The 20172-nt window shown below is 43.9% G+C and overlaps 2 protein-coding genes across 2 annotated transcripts in view; one reads left to right on the top strand and one right to left on the bottom strand.

The window, feature by feature from the left end:
- Window positions 1-484: 484 nt before the first annotated feature.
- Window positions 485-11885, bottom strand: LOC121540062 (28S ribosomal protein S35, mitochondrial-like). The gene is made up of 10 exons (XM_041848696.1): window positions 11867-11885; window positions 11456-11505; window positions 11279-11316; window positions 10054-10207; window positions 9846-9898; window positions 9283-9293; window positions 8685-8824; window positions 4748-4857; window positions 4475-4544; window positions 485-2199 (listed from the first exon to the last, which is right to left on the bottom strand). Exons 1-10 carry the CDS (start codon window positions 11883-11885, stop codon window positions 1942-1944), a joined length of 903 nt encoding a protein of 300 aa, XP_041704630.1. The 3' UTR covers window positions 485-1941.
- A 426-nt stretch (window positions 11886-12311) lies between these two features.
- The window catches only part of LOC121540606 (potassium voltage-gated channel subfamily KQT member 1-like), a 327632-nt gene continuing 319771 nt past the window's right edge, over window positions 12312-20172 (top strand). The window contains exons 1-2 of the mRNA XM_041849609.1: window positions 12312-12504; window positions 16277-16931. Coding sequence (XP_041705543.1) covers window positions 16420-16931 — 512 coding nt within the window. The 5' untranslated portion in view covers window positions 12312-12504; window positions 16277-16419. The remainder of the gene's footprint in view (window positions 12505-16276; window positions 16932-20172) is intronic.

The following is a 20172-nucleotide window of genomic DNA, read 5'->3' as shown; positions in this document are numbered from 1 at the left end:
CTTTGTCTCCCTGGGCCAGAAGGGAGAAGGGGATGGGGTTGAAGCCAGGAAGAAGGTGGGGGGGTTTGGTAATACAGTAAACATCTGTCCAATGATGTAAAAAGCACTTGTTTAAATAACATTAAGAACTTAGCCCAAATTTCAGAACTTGAGAAAAAGAAAAGCTTTATATTTACAATGCAAGGAATACATTTTTGCTTCAAGCTCTATTTTACATTGGATAATAGCATAACATGTATTGGACAATTGTATTACAGAAATATAACCGAGGTCTATTTATTTTTTGTCAATAAATATTTCACAAAAGACAGTAACAGACATAACATTCTGTGTGTGGTGAAATCAGATAGGTTTGTCTCTTAACGTTGCATTGGTCAACATCAGGGTGTATATAGATGGCCCCGTGTAGCTCAGTTGGTAGAGCATGGCGCTTGCAATGCCAGGGTTGTGGGTTCGTTTCCCAAGGGGGGCCAGTATGAAAAATGTATGCACTCACTAACTGTAAGTCGCTCTGGATAAGAGCGTCTGCTAAAATGACTAAAATGTAAAAATGTGTAGAAGTTGAATTCTGGTCTTTGTACTACACTACCTTGATGACTACACTGTCCCGCGATTGGACCTGAAGTGATAACGCTGCAAAACTGTTCAAGTGGTGAGGAAGTGGCTATGCTTAAAAGACACATCACAGGTGACGTTGTCTTCCTGAGCCAAAGAGGGGGGTTTAGGTGTCCCCGAATATTGAGTGGATTTACACTGCTACCTGACTGACTCACCTGTTGAACATGCTCAACAATGACAATGTAACAGTTAAGGAGTTAGCCAGAGCCTCCCTCCCTCCCTCTGGACCTACGGAGGAGGAAGGTTCCACTGGCCAGGGACACAGGAAAACTTCCTGGGCTTCAGGAGGAAGGCAAATGGAAAATTGGACACTCGTGATGTGGGCTTTGGAGTCTGGTCAGACTGGCCGGACCTCAACGACCTGTGCAACTGGACTGATATGCAAACTGAGCCAGTGACTGTCTCTGATGCAGTTGTGGTAGATCGCGGTGTTGTTGTGGGGGCTTCTGTCACCCATGATGGAACATCTCATCCTACATCCAGGACAACACTCCTTGGTATCAGATGGATGCAGCTACTGCAACACTGGACTGGCCTGACGCTGCAGGGGAAACTCGCTGCTCTGGACTGTGCCGGCCAATGTCTCCCATTCCATGTACCAGAATGCTGCCGTTGGCGAGGACATTCTCACCTATACTGTTAAGGCGAGGCTGCAAGTTCTACCAACAAAATATACATCTAGCACTCTGGTACCCTGCAAACCATGACCCATTTTGCATTTTACATGAGTCAAATGTAATGGAGTCCATTGTCCATGTTGTGAATGGCTGCTGTTCATACAAGGATTTGTACATTGCTAGACATGACCGCCTTGTTGACCTGATAGCCAGCGAGGTGAGAAAGTCTCACCAACAGCACACATGCATAAACATTGTTGTGTAAGGGGAAGCTGGTTTGATGTTGTGTTTTCCTGTGTGCAAAATACTCCAAATATTGTTGTTGTGGGGGGAGGCGCTCATTTGGGAAGTGGGCTGCTCATTTGACGGCTACATGGAGCCCCATGGCACACTTGGACAGCCTCGGGTGTAGGTACAAGCTGGTAGCGCTGATATCTCGGCCATGTACACAGGCTTGCAGTGCGGGCCTGACAAAAACTAGGGCAAAGCAATTGGCTAGGTACTGCTCTGTTTCAGCTGTCGTGGGCAGCCTAGCTGTTTGGAGGAGGTGCTTTCTGTACCCTTGAGTGCCATGCATACAGGGACCCTTGAAATGTTTGGATCCTTTTTTTGTAAATTTGATTGGTGGATTCAAATAAAGTATTTAATGTGTGTGTATCTGTATGTATAGTGTGTGTGTGTGTGTGTGTGTGTATTTGTATGTATATTAGAGGTTCAGTAGTTTCTTCACAGCTTCTCTGTACTGGAGTACGCTGCCCTCGCTCTCTCCCTCGTTCTTCAGTGTGGTCACAGAGTCCCTGTACTCCTGTACCTCTGGCCTCCCCAGCAGTTCCTCCCTCACCGCCTCTCCCGCTGCCCACACGCGGACCAACGTGGACAGGGCGTTCTTCTGAGAGGGGCTGTTCTCCCAGCTGCACTCCTCCATGTCTGCCACAGTCTTCTCAGACTCCCAGGCCTCCACTTTCTAGACAGAATAAGTGGAATAGCACAACATTGTTCGCTACATAAGTTCAGACAAAATGCTAACCAGGATTAATCAGTTTGACTCAATATATGACAGATGAGAGGTATGTGACACATTAAGATAAGGCGTCCCACAGGGGTCTGTGATTGCGGGTTTGGGGACAGAGCAGTGTGGAACCTCGAGTGCCCTAGTTACCCTTCACCCTTCTGTGATGCTCTGCTCTCCTGTCCTCTAAAAGAGATAGGGTTTCTCCATACGTGGTGCGGAGTTCCTCCACCACAGCCTGTCTCCCTCCGATCACATTCCCCAGAGGACAATAGGCCCATTGTGTGGGAGCTTAAAGCAGGGGACGACACAGCCATAGCAGCTCCCCTGCAGCCCTGGTTCTTGGGGTTAATGACCCTCATTACATCTATATGGTCCCTAATATCCAGGCTGGCTGAGGGCCAACCCCTCCAGCGGACAGGGTGGTACGATGGGGATGGCTGGAGAAGAGATTCTCTCCTTTCCTCTTTAGCCTGACTGTCAGGATTATTACACTATCTTCACAGGGTCAACTAGTGTTGCAGTCCCTTTCGATCACATTGATTCAGTTAGTTTGCTTTAGAATCTAAGCCATTTGATTCAACATACAGTAGTTCACGTTTTAATCAAACCGAGTTAAAACAGGTAGCTGACCATTGGTCCCAGACTCCATATCTCCCATTGCTTTCGTCTCCACAGGGTGTAGCCCAGTGAATGAGAAGTGGGCGACGATAGGGCGGCAGGTAGCCTAGCGGTTAGAGCGTTGGGCCAGTAAGGTTGCTGGTTCGAATACCCAAGCCGACAAGGTGAAAAATCTGTCGATGTGCCCTTGAGCAAGGCACTTAACCCTAATTTGCTCCAGGGGTGCAGTACTACTATGGCTAACCCTGTAAAAACAACACATTACACTGCACCTATCCGGTGTATGTGACAATAAAACATTTTACAGACAGTGATGATGTTGACAGACCAACAAGCACCTGTTTTACAGGAGGACATTTGTGGGTTTTATTACTGGAGTGGAGCACAGAGTACTGGGGCACTCAAATAAGAGATGGACAGATTAAATAGTCACTTGTGGATTGGAGTGCCTCTAGTGCCCAGCGGGGGAGATGGTACGGTACAGTACACTCCCTGCTGTGCTGTGGTGGAGGACTGTGGTCCGTCACGGTGGAGCACCGGCCTGGATCAACAGCCCACAGTGGAATTAGCAACAGGCCCAGAGAGTCGAGAGTCCGTCTCACTGAGTGAAGTGATAGAGTCGCCTAAGCGGCGGCTAACAAGCGACCTCTTTGTGGGCTAGTGTTACTACCGGAGCACGGCTTCCCCCTCACAGCTTCCACCAACCTGCAGGCTGCACAGTGCCTTCCATTGTGTATGCAAAGGGCAGCGGACAGTGTTCCGCTTCCCGGCTCGTACTCCAATCCCCAGAGACACAAAAAGCCAAGGCTTTTTACCAGCTAAACCCTGCTGCCTTGGCGAGAGAACTCCCAAAGGCACAACAGGGAGAGCCATTAAGTCCCTTGTGGCTGTACTCTCATGTGAAAGCAGCCTGTGCTGGTAACCCTGATGGTGGATTTCTCAGGTGTTGGTTGGAGTTGGCGTGCTGTGAATAAGTGGCAGGGTCAGCATCTGATACTGGAGTCTATTTTCTCCTGTTTAGAGGGGAAATGACAGTGGGACAATGCTGCTGTATACCATCCCTCTACCTATTCTCCTCATGCATCATAGCTCCCTTATGGGCTTACTCTTTCACACCAAGGGGAGACGGGATGCAAGCTAGATCAGCATGGGGGGACTTGAATAGTGAATCCCTGTAATATGCATGACTTCCATGAAAGGCAACATAAAAGCCTGTAATGCTCTTTCTATTTACAAAGCCGTAATGTATATCCAAGCCGTTTACCTCTAGGGACGGTTTAAGGTATCATGCATCTCTTTCCTAGTCCATCAGGGGTCTCTGATGCTCTGCACAGTGATGGCCTTGGCTGCCTGACCATCCGTCTACTCACTGTCTACCTATTAGCAGTTGGGCTGGCTGGGTTGTGAGGTTAGGTGGAGGATCATGTCTACTCAAGCGCTTTGGTATTGACCAGGGTCGCCTTTAGGAGGACGCAACATACTGAACGGAGTAGATAGACATGTCATGAATAGAGCTGGGAATATATTGTATATCTGACCTTTCCATATTCTGCCCTGCTGAATGTGTCTCTGGACTTGACTAGTCAGAGTAGTGGAATAAGACACTTACCCATGACTCGTGATAGAGGACAGTCAGGAGGTACATGGTGTAGTCATAATTCTGCTGTCTCACAGGGCAGCTGAAGGAGCAATGGGGAGAAAAGAAAGAAAAACATTTATCAGGAAATACAGGGTTAGTTGAAATAAAACCTCTCCATTTAAAATACATTACTGTAAAGCAATGACAATAGTGAAGGACCAACACCTTATTTAGCCTCTTTTAGTCAAGAGGAATTAGAAGTAATTGGTAATAGCACATTGAACAACAGGTGGTGCTGCTTACCTGTCAGTGGTGATGGTGAGTGTGTCCGTCTCTTTGCAGTACCTCTCTTCTACCAGTTTAACCATCTTCTTCCTGGCATGGTCGTCCAAGTTCAGACTGGAGAGCTTCACCTGAGTGGACAAAGACACAGAAATCTGACATTATAATACTGAAACTTATTGGCTTTGGCTAAATTGATTCAAATAAAACCATTAATGCCCTCAACACATCAAAAACAATAGATGCAGTCATCCCTGCTAATGTTGAAACTCTGCAGCAGTAAGTCAGTTAATCTTTAAACTCAGTCTACTGAATGGAATTGAAATAATGGAAAATGACCAGCAGATATGGTTCATGCTGCAGAAAACATTCTTCCCCCTTACAGCTTTGTGACAGCTGAAGTTCTTGGAAGAGAAGACGTGAATTACGAGATGCGAAGAGGCTTTTCAGGAGAAGGATTATAGAATAGCATCTTTGTGAGTAGGCTATCCTCTCGCATTGTTCCAGCACAATGTCAACCAAAACAAAACCTTAAAAAGGTCACACTTCTCAGTATTGAGACTAAGACCCTGACCCCATTGGTCAAATCCCCATACTTTCATCAGATGAGTCACATACTAATTTAAAGTGAGGCCATGCTACTGAGTGATCAGTAAGCACTGTGCAGATCGGGTGGAAAACAAAAGATTACTGCATGTCTAATGGACATCGCGCTGCTTGCTTAGCGAGTACCAGTTCCTTCTGATTTGGCTCATACGGAGGCTCAAACACAGGACCTCTGCCTTGCAAACACACGTAACCACCCTCCTGAAGCGTCTTACAATCAATCTAATTTATTTTATAAAGCCCTTTTAACGTCAGCAGTTGTCAAAGTTTAATACAGATACCCAGCCTAAAAACCCAAAGCAATGCAGACGCAGAAGCACAGTGGCTAGGAAAAACTCCCTAGAAAGGCAGGAACCTAGGAAGAAACGTAGAGAACATTCACGCCTCGGAGAAGCTAGCTATTCGGCAGTGGGAACACTTCAGGCTTAGGAATGGGTTTCACACGTGCTACACATGTATGTACCTCACATGGGAGAGTTTATACACAAGGCTCGGCGTATCACATAAGTACAGCGCATTCCGAAAGTATTCAGACCCCTTGACTTTTTCCACATTTTGTTATGTTTTTCCCCCCCCTCAATCTACACAAAATACCCCATAATGAAAAGCAAAAACATGTTTTACTCAGTACTTTGTTGAAGCACCTTTGGCAGCGATTACAGCCTCTAGTCTTCTTGAGTATGACGCTACAAGCTTGGCACAATTGTATTTGGCGAGTTTCTCCCATTCTTCTCTGCAGATCCTCAAGCTCTGTAAGGTTGGATGGGGAGCGTCGCTGCACAGCTATTTTCAGGTCTCTCCAGAGATGTTTGATCAGGTTCAAGTCCGGGCTCTGGCTGGGCCACTCAAGAACATTTATAGACTTGTCCCGAAGCCACTCCTGCATTGTCTTGGCTGTGTGCTTAGGGTCGTTGTCCTGTTGGAAGGTGAACCTTCACCCCAGTCTGAGGTCCTGAGCGCTCTGGAGCAGGTTTTCATCAAGGATCTCTCTGTACTTTGCTCCATTCATCTTTACCTCGATCCTTACTAGTCTCCCAGTCCCTGCCGCTGAAAAACATCCCCACAGCATTTATGCTGCCACCACCATGCTTCACCATAGGGATGGTGCCAGGTTTCCTCCAGACGTGACGCTTGGCATTCAGGCCAAAGAGTTCAATCTTGATTTCATCAGACCAGAGAATCTTGTTTCTCATGGTCTGAGTCCTTCAGGTGCCTTTTGGCAAACTCCAAGCGGGCTGTCATGTGCCTTTTACTGAGGAGTGGCTTCTGTCTGGCCACTCTACCATAAAAGCCTGACTGGTGGAGTGCTGCAGAGATGGTTGTCCTTTGGAAGGTTCTCCCATCTCCACAGAGGAACACTGGAGCTCTGTCAGAGTGACCATCGGGTTCTTGGTCAACTCCCTGACCAAGGCCCTTCTCCCCCGAATGCTCAGTTTGGCCGGACGGCCAGCTCTAGTAAGAGTCTTGGTGGTTCCAAACTTCTTCCATTTAAGAATGATGGAGGCCACTGACATGCACTGTCAACTGTGTGACCTTATATAGGACAGGTGTGTGCCTTTCCAAATCATGTCCAATCAATTGAATTTACCACAGGTGGACTCAAATCAAGTTGTAGAAACATCTCAATGATGATCAAAGGAAACAGGATGAACCGGAGCTCAATTTCGAGTCTCATAGCAAAGGGTCTGAGTACTTATTAAAAAAAAAAAACAAACCTTATTTACATAAATGTGCAAAAAAAATTACACTTTTTTTTTCCGCTTTGTCATTATGGGGTATTGTGTGTAGATTGATGAGGATATTTATTTATTTAATCAATTTTAGAATAAGGCTGTAACTTAAAATGTGGAAAAAGGGAAGGGGTCTGAAAACTTTCCGAATGCACTGTACATAGTTGGATAGCAATTACGAGGGATGCAGGAGTATTATCTTTTCATTCAGATTATATCATAAAGCTGGGAGTGTTTTTTGTTATTCCCATGACAGCCAGGCTGTTGTGTGGCGAGCCTGAGAACAGTGGGCTGAAATTGTATCAGTCTGTTTCATCTGTATCCTGGACCCTGCTTATCCTGCAATCTATCTTTGATTCTCAGACTAATCCAGGGGGATTAATGGCTAAATAATTCCTGTGTCGAGGTCGTAATCTAAGGGGAACGTGTCAGTGGAGCAGATGGCTGGTGATTAATCACAAAATTCTTCTAGAGGTTTTTCATTTTTGTTGTTGAAAACTGTCAATTGTTTTTAGGTTCCATGCCTATTGCCGTTCTCTATTTGTGACAAGTATGTTCATATGATGGAATATTGCAATCATACAGCGCTATGAAAAGGGTATGCATTGTAGAAGTATCTTAGAGCAGTGTTTCATAGGCTTAAAAGGAAAGATTCACCCATTTTGAATGTTATTTTTTTTGCATCTCTGAGTATTGTCCTATCGATTCCCTGGGTCATTTCATGTTTATCTGAGTTATTGGCGTTCCAGCAGGCAAATCTTCGGTCGGTATGACGTAGCATTGCGATAAAGCCGCTCTCACTACACTGGAAGTTAATAGGAATATGACTTTTAGATTGCGTTTATCATACATGTCAGATTTCACTACTGGCTGATGTCAACTCGCGAGGTTGTCTTCTCTCGAATGAGCCATTGATCATATTTTTGCGGTATATTCCTACCTCGAGAAATGTGTAATTTAACAGAGAATCTAGCACATTTCTCGTATTTGTCTGCCTCTTCAGTCCAGGGTGCATTGCATGGTGCCGTTGCAAATGTCAGACCCCACTCTGAGGCACATCAATCTGCAGGTTGAACATGGTGAGACTGTAAACTCCTAAATTGATAGTGCAGTTTGTTTAAGTGATTTTACAGCTAACTGGCTACTTCACATGCTGATATTGTCTTTGTTATTATTGTATGTAGCTACGTTTGCTAGCTAGCAAGCCCATAGAGCATTGCATTGTGGATTTTGTAGTCGATGTGAGCTGCAACAGATTTCCACAACGGTTTTCACGTTGCTACCAACCTTATTATAAAACGCCAAAATGAAACATTTGTTCACAAAAAATATTGTTCTCACAGTGTTATTTAACACTGTACATTATAGGAATGAGTGGTTTTGGGTGGATTTTTCCTTTAAGAGCATAGATCCGGACAATGGAGACATTTCCTGAAAGGTCAGCCAAACATGAGATGAGAGCTGTTAAGAGAATCTCAAGATCCCTTCTACACAAAAGAGGATAACTCTGCACTTTATATGGATTTGGTTGAGAAGGGTCAAATACAGGTCAAAGAGTCAAATTGAACTCTTTGCTAGTATTTTAAATCTGTAACCTAAACCCCCTGAAGACAGACACTCACTCTGAGGTGGACTATGCGGGCAGATGGGTTTCTGAGGGAGGTGCCGGCAGACACGTAGTCCTTGCTCTTTACTTTGACAGGGAAGTGTTCATCACATTTAGCATCTGTGTCCAGGGCAGAGGGCCACTCTGTGCAGAACACTTATCACTTAATTGTGTCGTCCCGACACAATTAAGTGATAATGCCAGAGAAGCCAGTGTTTGGAGGATATATTGACACAGGTGTTGTTATGCCCGAGACGAAGTCTAGGGCCGGAAAACCGTGCCAATATATCCTCCAAACACCAGCTTAGAGGGCATTATCACAATATATTCAAATAATGATTAACATATTTTCATTAAAAACATTTTGCTGAATTTATTCCACAAGATATAGTCCCGACACAAATCTAGGGTTGCTATCCAAGCCGGCTGGTCGTTCGTTCTATCGGTTCGGTTGCCAGTCTTCCCTTGCTTGCTAGCCAGCCAACTTCGGCTAACACAGTCAAACAGTGCAGCCAGAATAACAAAGCAAAGTAGCTGCATTTGTGTTTGTTTAAGCTGTTTTCTAGTGATTTTTTTTGTATACATCCATAACAATGGATGATGCGTGATTTTGCCTGCCAGGACACTGTTCAGAGGAGCTAGCCAACTACACAGCTAACACAATCACTTCAAACTGAAGCTGGAATGACAGCAAACTAGCTGCATTTCGTGTTTTAAAAATGATGCCGATTCATGATTTCGACTGGCTGAGAAAAGTTGCCTGTCTGTCTCGTCCCGACACATTCATAACTATGAGACAGCTGGAGATTGAATTTCAATATTGAATTTTTTTTGCAAATGTCAGAGAGAGGCAGCAAGATTAATACAGATCTCTGCTGTTGAAAACCAAACACTAGTCTAAAAGAAATGGGAGATAATGTCTAGATGCTTTTTACAGTGGAGATTTAAGTTTATAAATGGCCTGGCTGGGCTGATGAGACAGTGGATTGTGCAGTAAAATGGAATAGTGAATAGGCATTTCAACGTCTTAGCCGGTGGTAACTTGTGGAATAGACACCGGCTGGAACACGGTTTTAACCAATCAGCATCCAGGATTAGACCCACCAGTTGTATATTTATTGATGAAATACTATCACTACAGTAACAGTGTTTCTCAATAAGCAATTTTATGACTTACGCTTCAGAGTGTTTCTTTATGGCTGCTGGAGTTAAATGCAAAAAGTTTGGAATCTGAAACAGACAAGAGTTTTCATAAATGCCTGTATGATCTGACAGCACAATACAATATGTAGCCTTAATGGTACAAATTATTTATATCCCAATGCCAGATAGCCTGTCACATAATCAAAAGCTCTGACATGTCAGGTTGGAGGTGAGGAACTGACCTTGACGAGCTCCAGGTTGCCCTTCTTCTCCGGAGGCACCCCTCTTTTCACTGGGAAGCCTATGCGGACGGGCAGGGGCACAGAGCCCTGTCTGAAGGGGGCAGCGGTCGGGTACACTGCAGTCCAGTCCTGGTCTACAGGCATCCTGTCTGTCCTGGGCATGGAGACAGGGAACAGAGAGAAAGGAGACTAATTAGACTTCAAAATATAGCTTTACTTCTGTCAATATACATCTTGGAATAAACTTGATAAATTCCTCACAATTTGTTTTATTGGTAAAGAATCTGGGCTGATCACATGCCCCTCTACCCAGGGACCATAATGTGCAGTAACCAGAAAGAGTAATGTTGGCCTACTTATGTGGTTGTTGGGTTGTGTAGTCTAAATTTGTTCTGTCTTTGTATAGTTCCACTTACATTTGTACACTAGAGGGCACTATGTTGGGTCACTGTTCACTTAGGCACACATGTAGCCAAGATTTGGAATGATGGCTTGCGAGACTAGCACACAAGTGACCAGAAAGTTGTATTTATTTAGGTGACAATTAAGTGGGGATGCCCAGGTATGTAGTGCAAACAATTCTCACAGTTTACACCTTGGAACTATAACGTTATGCGCCTATGGTAAATAGTTAACTTGTATGGCTACATCTGCCAGTATGTAATGTTTTTATCTTTACTCCTATAAATGCCAAAAATCTACATTTGGATTAGCTTGCATATTGTAACGGGCTAATGTGATAGTGGTACGGTTTGGCGTAGCACAGAGGATTTTCGACCAACCTTAACTTGGCAATACCATCTTTGTTCTTGATTTGGCCAAACGTATAGTATCTTCAAAAAAGATTCCGTGTCCAGTTGCAGGCAGTTCGTTAGATTTGTTTGCATGCTCCGTTATTAAAATATTGTTTTTGTTTTACTATTAAATGTTACAGAAGCCATCTGTAACATTACAAGTAAAAGTCAAAATTGTTAATATGAATGGTAATTTAAATGTCTATTTGCGGGACGAAGCTATCACTCTTTAAGGTTGGTCGAAAATGTTTGTGGTACGCCAAACAGTACCTATCCTGTAACGGATAATGGAGCATCACATTAGCCCGTTACAATCCGGTAGCTACACTTGGATTGGAAAGGATTTGTTTTGCAATCCCACTTGACTGTGCTCGAGTGAGTATCATGAACTTTGATTCGTAACAACAAAGCATTCCTTGTTGTTCGCTCACCGCTCTCCTTGGTCTTCTGTTGCCTCTGTCAGGAAAGCCTAAAATTGATATTGATTGTGTCAGAAAAACATATCCAACTTCATTATGCTAACCATGTTGTCTCCAATTTTCTTATGAAACAGTTAGTTACAGACATAATCGTTCCTCGTCGTAACAGTATATTGCATGTAAACTCACCTTTATTCTGACTAGAATTATTGGTAGACAAGGCCGTCGCGTATGTAGCCCTGTTTAACGGGTTAAGCACATTAATTCCATAAATGCGACCATTTATTTGTCCTAAGGACAACATTGATTTGTTCAATGTATGCGCAGCCATGTTTGAGCACGCAATGTCAACCTATGGCAAGTCGAGAGGGACCGTTGTTTAGCGAAACAGAACGTGCAGACAAGATTGGGTATCAGTGCCCCTTTTGATATAGATAATGAACTGCAATTTGCGAACAGGTGAAAGGATTTAGCCTACAAAGGTTTATTATGTATATCGTAAAATGTAGGCCTATTTTTGAATTTCAGAATTTCTTCATCTGTTAGACTACATTATAAGAGCTCAAATAATATTTAATGGTGTTTATGTAGTCTGAATACCAGTCTCTTTCGCTAACATTCCACTCTGTTCTTGCCACTCCTTACCAAAGAGACTGGCCTTTTGGCAATCTCAATGTTCAATATGTGCTGGATTTACAGAGAAGTTGCACATTGGTTGTTGGAAATAACATTAACATTTTCCATGACAACATGTCAAGAGACTGGTACCCAGGCTAGTGTTTATGGGCTATTTAGGCCATTCAACTGATAAACTAGAGATATCCTAGATCTCATTATCTAAAAAAGTACCGCTACTGTTTCTGATTGTATCCTTATTCTTCCTTGGTTCATCCTTGGTAGACACTAGACAATACCATTTATTTGAGCCGCTGAGGTCACGTGCGTCAGGTGGATAATGTTGTGCGCAAGATTAAAGGGTCCGTCCTCCACTTATGTGTTTCAGCAGCATCCCTGCCGCTCCGCGCTTACCGCCACCAGCTGTTGCTTTTAGCAAGCACAACACTATCCAGTTCGTGACAGACGCACTTCAAAGAGATAAGCTGCGAAGGCTCATTTCTGAATTCTAATGTTCCCTTTTTCCATGGTGTCTGTCCACTGTAATTTACGCACAAACATGTCTTACGGTTGGGTACCACTTTGAAGGGAAGATAGGCTAACTGTATGTCCTCAGCTGAAAGGTAAGTTCACTTTATTTTTATTATTATTATTATTTTTACATGAAATGAATTTAGGCTATCTGAAATTATTTTATTTTTTTACAATGAAAATATGTTAGAGTTATAGCCCTATAGGACATTTGAAATAACTAATAGCTGAAATGGAAACATCTTAATATTCTATGGCAAATATTTCTGTATTTTGTGTTGTCTGGCAGATACTTATTTTTTTAAAGCTCATCCAACACATCTGATCTGTTCGTTTGATGGCTCACAACATAGTTATAGGCCGGTTGTCAGTTTCTTATAAAGGTAAAGAGAAACATATTGACAGATTTGTTTGTGTTAAATATGCATAAAACCATGTGCTCTAATCATAATATTTACAGTGGCTCAAATAGCTTCTAACTCACTTCCAAGTCCATTTTCAACATCCTCCCAGTCTCCACACAAACATGTTTTACATAAACCATGTTTGTCCCTAGACATTTGAATATTCAAACTAATAAGATGCCACTGTAAGGTTAAGAAGATGATATTCCTATGTGGAATGATTGATGATGGATTAACTGAAGGTGCCTAAGGACTCCTATGCCTGACAGAGTTATTGTGTGTTTGATGGTTGTCCAGCGTAGCAGAGAAACTCAATCTATGGGCTGGGTCAGCAGCAGTGTTTGTGAAAACAGACTGTCATCAGGGTTGCTATCTCCTGTTACGTTCCAGCCTCACACCACAAAGACTTGTTTCCGACGGCTTTAGTGACTATGATCCGTTCACTTTTCAGACCCAGGTCAGTTTCCTTAAGGACAAGGTATTGACCCCTACTAAATAGTGCCCATGACTTTTATGGTGGATAATGTTAGTCTATAGAGACATGATGGACTATGGCCTAAATTCAGTCAACACTATCAGGATGGTATTTCATCTGAGGAAAAGCTCTTGTGTCATCCTCTATAAATGTGTTGTAGACCTTGTGTGTGGTGACCTCTGGTCTGTACCATTGGCTAAGGAATGGATCATGCAGGGTGCCACACACACACACAAACACACACATACACACACACACACACACACACACACACACACACACACACACACACACACACACACACACACACACACACACACACACACACACACACACACACACATTATCTGTTACCAAACTCAGATGGTCTAATGCCTCTCAACCTTGGACTGCTTGACATCCATCATCATTACCAGTTTGAATAAATGTACCAGTATTGTGTCTGTTTGTTATGCTGTTGTAAACACATGTGAAAGGAGATAGCTATAATGATGATGCATTTCGATCCCGGGCTGTGTCGCAGCTGTCCGCGACCAGGAGACCCATGAGGCGACGCACAATTGGCCCAGTGTCGTCCGGGTTAGGGGAGGGTTTGGCCAGCTGGGATGTCCTTGTCCCATCGCACTCTAGCGACTCCTGTGGCGGGCCGGGCGCATGCACGCTGACATGGTCGCCAGTTGTACGGTGTTTCCTCCGACACATTAGTGTGGCTGGCTTCCGGGGTAAGCGAGCAGTGAGTCAAGAAGTAGTGCGGCTTGGCAGGGTTGTGTTTCGGAGGACGCATGGCTCTCGACCTTCGCCTCTCCCGAGTCCGTACGGGAGTTGCAGCGATGGGACAAGACTGTAACTATCAATTGAATTTCAAGAAATTGGGGTGAAAAAGGGGTAAACAGTACAAAAAAATTATAATTATATATATATTTTTAATGATGCATAGAGATACCACACTTCTCCAAATCTATAGTCACAATGGTAATCCCCTTTCCGTCCTCATCACCATGCAACATTAATGGACCATAATCCTCTGTGTGAGCTCTCAGGCCTCAGGCCTGGGACGTGACTTCTACTTAAGTACAGGCACAAGTCATCAGATTCATATTTTAACTTTGGACAAGAACAGAACTTTTAGAGATTCTGAGACCTGGAAGTGTTAATGTCTGATTTCCCATTGTAAACTAGTGAGATATAGCATCATCCACCAGAAAAGTCAAGTGCACTAATTACCTGAACAAAAAATAAACGCAACATGCAACAATTTCAAAGATTTTACTGAATTACAGTTCATATAAGGAAATCTGTCAATTGAAATAAATTCATTAGGCCCTAATCTATGGATTTCACATGACTGGGAATATAGATATGCATCTGTTGGTCACAGATACCTTAAGAAAAGGTAGGGGCGTGGATCAGAAAACCAGTCAGTATCAGGTGGGATCCCCATTTGCCTCATGCAGCACGACACATCACCTTCGCATAGAGTTGATCAGGCTGTTGATTGTGGCCTGTGGAATGTTGTCCCACTCCTCTTCAATGGCTGTGCAAAGTTGCTGGATATTGGCGGGAACTGGAACATGCTGTCGTACACGTCGATCCATAGCATCCCAAACATGCTAAATGGGTAACATGTTTGGTGAGTATGCAGGTCATGGAAGAACTGGGACATTTTCAGCTTCCAGGAATTGTGTACAGATCCTTGCGACATGGGGCTGTGTTGTCCGTAGCTTATGCATGCCCATACCATAACCCTACCACCACCATGGGGCACTCTGTTCACAACGTTGACATCAGCAAACCGCTCGCCCACACGACGCCATACAAGCTGTCTGACATCTGCCCGGTACAGTTAATCCGTTTAGAGCACACTTCTCCAGCGTGCCAGTGGCCATTGAAGGTGAGCATTTGCCCACTGAAGTCGATTACGACGGCGAACTGCATTCAGGTCAAGACCCTGGTGAGGACGACGATGAGCTTCCCTGAGACAGTTTCTGACAGTTTGGTCAGAAATTATTTGGTTGTGCAAACCCACAGTTTCATCAGCTGTCCGGGTGGCTGGTCTCAGATGATCACGCAGGTGAAGAAGCCGGATATGGAGGTCCTGGGCTGGCATGGTTACATGTGGTCTGTGGTTGTGAGGCCTTTTGGCGTACTGACAAATTCTCTAAAATGACGATGGAGGTGGCTTATGGTAGAGAAATGAACATTCAATGCTCTGGCCACAGCTCTGGTGGACATTCCTGCAGTCAGCATGCCAATTGCACGCTCCCTCAAAACTTGAGACATCTGTGGCATTGTGTTGTGTGACAAAACTGCACATTCTTTAATTGTCCACAGCACAAGGTGCACCTGTGTAATGATCATGTTGTTTAATCAGCTTCTTGATATGGCACACCTGTCAGTTGGCTAGATTATCTTGGCAAAGGAGAAATGCTCACAAACAGGGATGTAAACAAATGTGTGCACAAAATTTGAGAGAAATAAGCTTTTTGTGCGTATGGAACATTTCTGGGATCTTTTATTGCAGCTCATGAAACATGGGACCAAGACTTTACATGTTGCGTTTATATTTTGTTCAGTATAGTAGGGGCAATACTTTTTCCTTAAGGAAACTGACCTGGGTCTGAAAAGTGGTGAACGGATCATGGCCACTAAAACTGTAGGAAACAAGTATTTGTGGTGGGAGGCTGAAAGGCAACACTTGTTACCTTACTGTGGTCAATAACTCTGGTCCTGGAGAGCTACACGTTGTGGCTGTCAGCTTTTGTTTCAGTGCAGCACTAACACCCTATTTCATCTAATCACGGTCTTAATGATTATTTAATGAGTTGCTGTTTAGGGTTTAAGTGCCGGTCAGAACCAAAGCCTGCAAAGTGCCAACCATCTCAGAGCCAGGGTTGGTGACTGGTACTGTGTTACAGGGTTCAACTGTCACTGTGAACACCCTGCCCATTAAATCTAACCTATCTGATCTCATCTTCTCCTCTGCAGTTCTGTAGCCTAACAAAGAGTACTTTAGCCTCTGGGGTGGACGTGCCTCGTCGTTAGCTGTTTATCTTCTCCCACCTGGACCGCAGGTCTGACCTTTAACCCAGCCTCCTGCTCCTCTGAACCGGACCGTTCTCTTTGGCAGTATGAGCAAGAAGCGAGGATGTCCCTTCCAGCTGCTGAACCGTGCGCACAGAGACTATGGTGGTAGTGGTGGTGGAGGATCCAAGACCTTCGGGCCAAACAGCCATGCCACCACCAGCCTTACCAACCCGGGACCGAGCCCCATGGATAGGAGCCAAGGCCTGGGCACCATGGACAGTGACAGGTGCCTGGCCCTGGATGAGGCCGCTGCTGCTGCTGCTGCTGCTGACAGTACACGCTACTTTCCTGTTTCACTCGAACTTGAGCCCACAGCGGTGAATAATGGATCAGACATTCCCTGCAGCCCGCAGACGGACACAAAGGACCCACCGCTGCAGATCGACGGCCAGCCCCCTGCCTACTGCCCTAACCCTCCTCTCCCTCCAGCCAGAAGGCTGCGGTCCACCATACACTCCCAGAGCCCCTACATCACCAAGACTAGCATGCAGGGGGATGTCTACAACTTCCTAGAGAGACCTGCTGGATTGAGATGCTTCCTCTACCACTTCTTGGTGTGAGTACCTACAGTTCCTTTTCATCCTTTGCTGGTCACTTTAACATACCGGTAGGCAGCTAAAGGGCTACCCACTCGGCACACACTGGTTGAATCAACATTGTTTCCACGTAATTTCAATGAAATTCTGTTGAACCAACGTGGAATAGACGTTGAATTGACGTCTGTGCCCAGTGGGTAGACGGCTTCCCTAGATCAGTGGTTTTCAACCGGTGTGCCGTGAGGAACGCTCAAGCGGTGTGCCTTGAGGAACTCTCAGGTGTGCCGCGACCCTTTTCCTAATCTTGATCATTTTTTTTGAAATCTCACGAATGTGACCTGTGGAATGCACATGTAATTTTGACTTGGGAACACCAGTGCCGCTCAGATAATACATTGAATGGCGCATGGTTACATCTGTATCATTGTTTCAAGTCCGTTGTGCTCAGGCTGTTACATTTGAATCATTTGAGGGGGGCGCATCAAGAGCAAAGTCATTTGTATAATTTTAATTTGCCTGTGAGAACCATTAGCATAGGCAAGTAATAATAATAATAATAATATGCCATTTAGCAGACGCTTTTATCCAAAGCGACTTACAGTCATGCGTGCATACATTTTTTTTTTTTTGTGTATGGGTGGTCCCGGGGATCGAACCCACTACCTTGGCGTTACAAGCGCCGTGCTCTACCAGCTGAGCTACAGAGGACCACGTCTGACTAGGCTTAGCTATACCACAGCCTCTGCCATAGAAACAAACAGAGCATGGTTTTGTGTCTGTGGTTGCACTTTTACAATGCAGAAAACCTCTCGTCTCTAGCTCAAACTGTTCAAAACTAAATACCTATTTTACCAGAGCTACATTTACTCTTAAAGGGGTACACACAAATTATTCACCATGAGTAAGGAACTATGCAAACTATGAAAATAGTTCAAATAAACGCTATTTAATCTAATTACAAAAGTTTGTCAGAGAAAATAGATGATATGGTTCAGATGAGATGGAGGTCATTACAACTAAATAAATTAATAAGGACATTTTAAGTGTGCCACAACATTTTTTATCCCATGAAGGTGTGCCATGGTTAAAAAAAGGTTGGGAACCACTGCCCTAAATTAAACTCATTCCTAAATATAACATGAAGTATATCTTTATGAATAACATTAACATTCTCATTTTCTATTTGAACCCCAAAATTAAAATGATCAGTGTGCATGTTTTACCAAATGAAATTTGGCAAATTGAAGCTAAGTTAAATCCAGAGGATATTTTATCATTTGAATAACTTTGCAGAGCTGAATTAGTGAAATTACATACTTTTTGTTACGTTGTATAATGATTTGAAGACAGGCGCAGGAATACGTATTAGGGGTTTTATTTACTCCACCCAACTCAAACACATATATATATATATATACAAAAGGGATGTAACCCAAACAATGGGAACCAGGTGTGCGTAATGAGACAAGACAGTCCGGGCTTGGTGGTAATGATCCATGTCGGTGACGCCTAGAAAGCTGGTGACGTAGACCTCCGGAACTGGTGAATGGAATGAGCAGCAGTACCGGTTGGATCCGTGACACTTTTTTACATCTAGACATTCATGTAAACATTCAAGTGCCTCTAGTTTGTTCATATATTTGAGATTATATATTTATAAACCAGAAGTTTAATGTTTGGATTATAGTACAGCATCAGTAAAATACATTGAAAAATCTAAGACAACTCAAAATTGAATATGTTCTGGTTCCAAACTTCCCAGTAACTAAAGGAGAGGGTGTCTAGACTGTCACTGTGGCCCTCTTTGTGTATCTCTCTTATCTGTGTGTGTCTTTCTGAGACCACAGAGCAGGCAGGAGGTCAACACATTCCTGTCAACCACACCTCTGCTCCTTGTCCCACTGCTTCTCTTCCCCTACCTACCATCAACAAATCAGCCCTGCTCATGCATGAAACATAGTGCTTAACTCTACCTGGTCAGGGAAACACTGCAATGGCTGCTGTTTAAAACAGACCAATAAAACAGCATTTTACTAACTCTAGGTCTGAAGTTAGGATTCATCTCTACACCATCTGGACATATGTACTTCTGGATTCTTAGTGGAGATCAAGAGGCACCCAAATCAAACATTGATTTGGTGATAATTGACTGTTTCTTTGATGCAGTATTGACCCATTAACTACTGTGTATACAGTGCCTTGCAAAATATTCATCCCCCTTGGCGTTTTTCCTATTTTGCTGCATTACAACCTGTAATTTAAATGGATTTTTATTTGGATTTCATGTAATGGAATTTTTTTCTCCAGAAAATCACATTGTAGGATTTTTAAATGAATTTATTTGCAAATTATGGTGGAAAATAAGTATTTGGTCACCTACAAACAAGCAAGATTTCTGGCTCTCACAGACCTGTAACTTCTTCTTTAAGAGGCTCCTCTGTCCTCCACTCGTTAACTGTATTAATGGCACCTGTTTGAACTTGTTATCAGTATAAAAGACACCTGTCCACAACCTCAAACAGTCACACTCCAAACTCCACTATAGCCAAGACCAAAGAGCTGTCAAAGGACACCAGAAACAAAATTGTAGACCTGTACCAGGCTGGGAAGACTGAATCTGCAATAGGTAAGCAGCTTGGTTTGAAGAAATCAACTGTGGGAGCAATTATTAGGAAATGGAAGACATACAAGACCACTGATAATCTCCCTCGATCTGGGGCTCCACGCAAGATCTCACCCCGTGGGGTCAAAATGATCACAAGAACGGTGAGCAAAAATCCCAGAACCACACGGGGGGACCTAGTGAATGACCTGCAGAGAGCTGGGACCAAAGTAGCAAAGCCTACCATCAGTAACACACTACGCCACCAGGGACTCAAATCCTGCAGTGCCAGACGTGCCCCCCTGCTTAAGCCAGTACATGTCCAGGCCCGTCTGAAGTTTGCTAGAGTGCATTTGGATGATCCAGAAGAGGATTGGGAGAATGTCAAATGGTCAGATGAAACCAAAATATAACTTTTTGGTAAAAACTCAACTCGTCGTGTTTGGAGGACAAAGAATACTGAGTTGCATCCAAAGAACACCATACCTACTGTGAAGCATGGGGGTGGAAACATCATGCTTTGGGGCTGTTTTTCTGCAAAGGGACCAGGACGACTGATCCGTGTAAAGGAAAGAATGAATGGGGCCATGTATCGTGAGATTTTGAGTGAAAACCTCCTTCCATCAGCAAGGGCATTGAAGATGAAACGTGGCTGGGTC

Source organism: Coregonus clupeaformis, chromosome 26 (genome assembly GCF_020615455.1).
Source record: "Coregonus clupeaformis isolate EN_2021a chromosome 26, ASM2061545v1, whole genome shotgun sequence".
Classification (NCBI taxonomy): domain Eukaryota; kingdom Metazoa; phylum Chordata; class Actinopteri; order Salmoniformes; family Salmonidae; genus Coregonus; species Coregonus clupeaformis.
The sequence above is the reverse complement of the archived record's forward strand: the minus strand, read 5'-3'. Positions and strand labels throughout refer to the sequence as shown.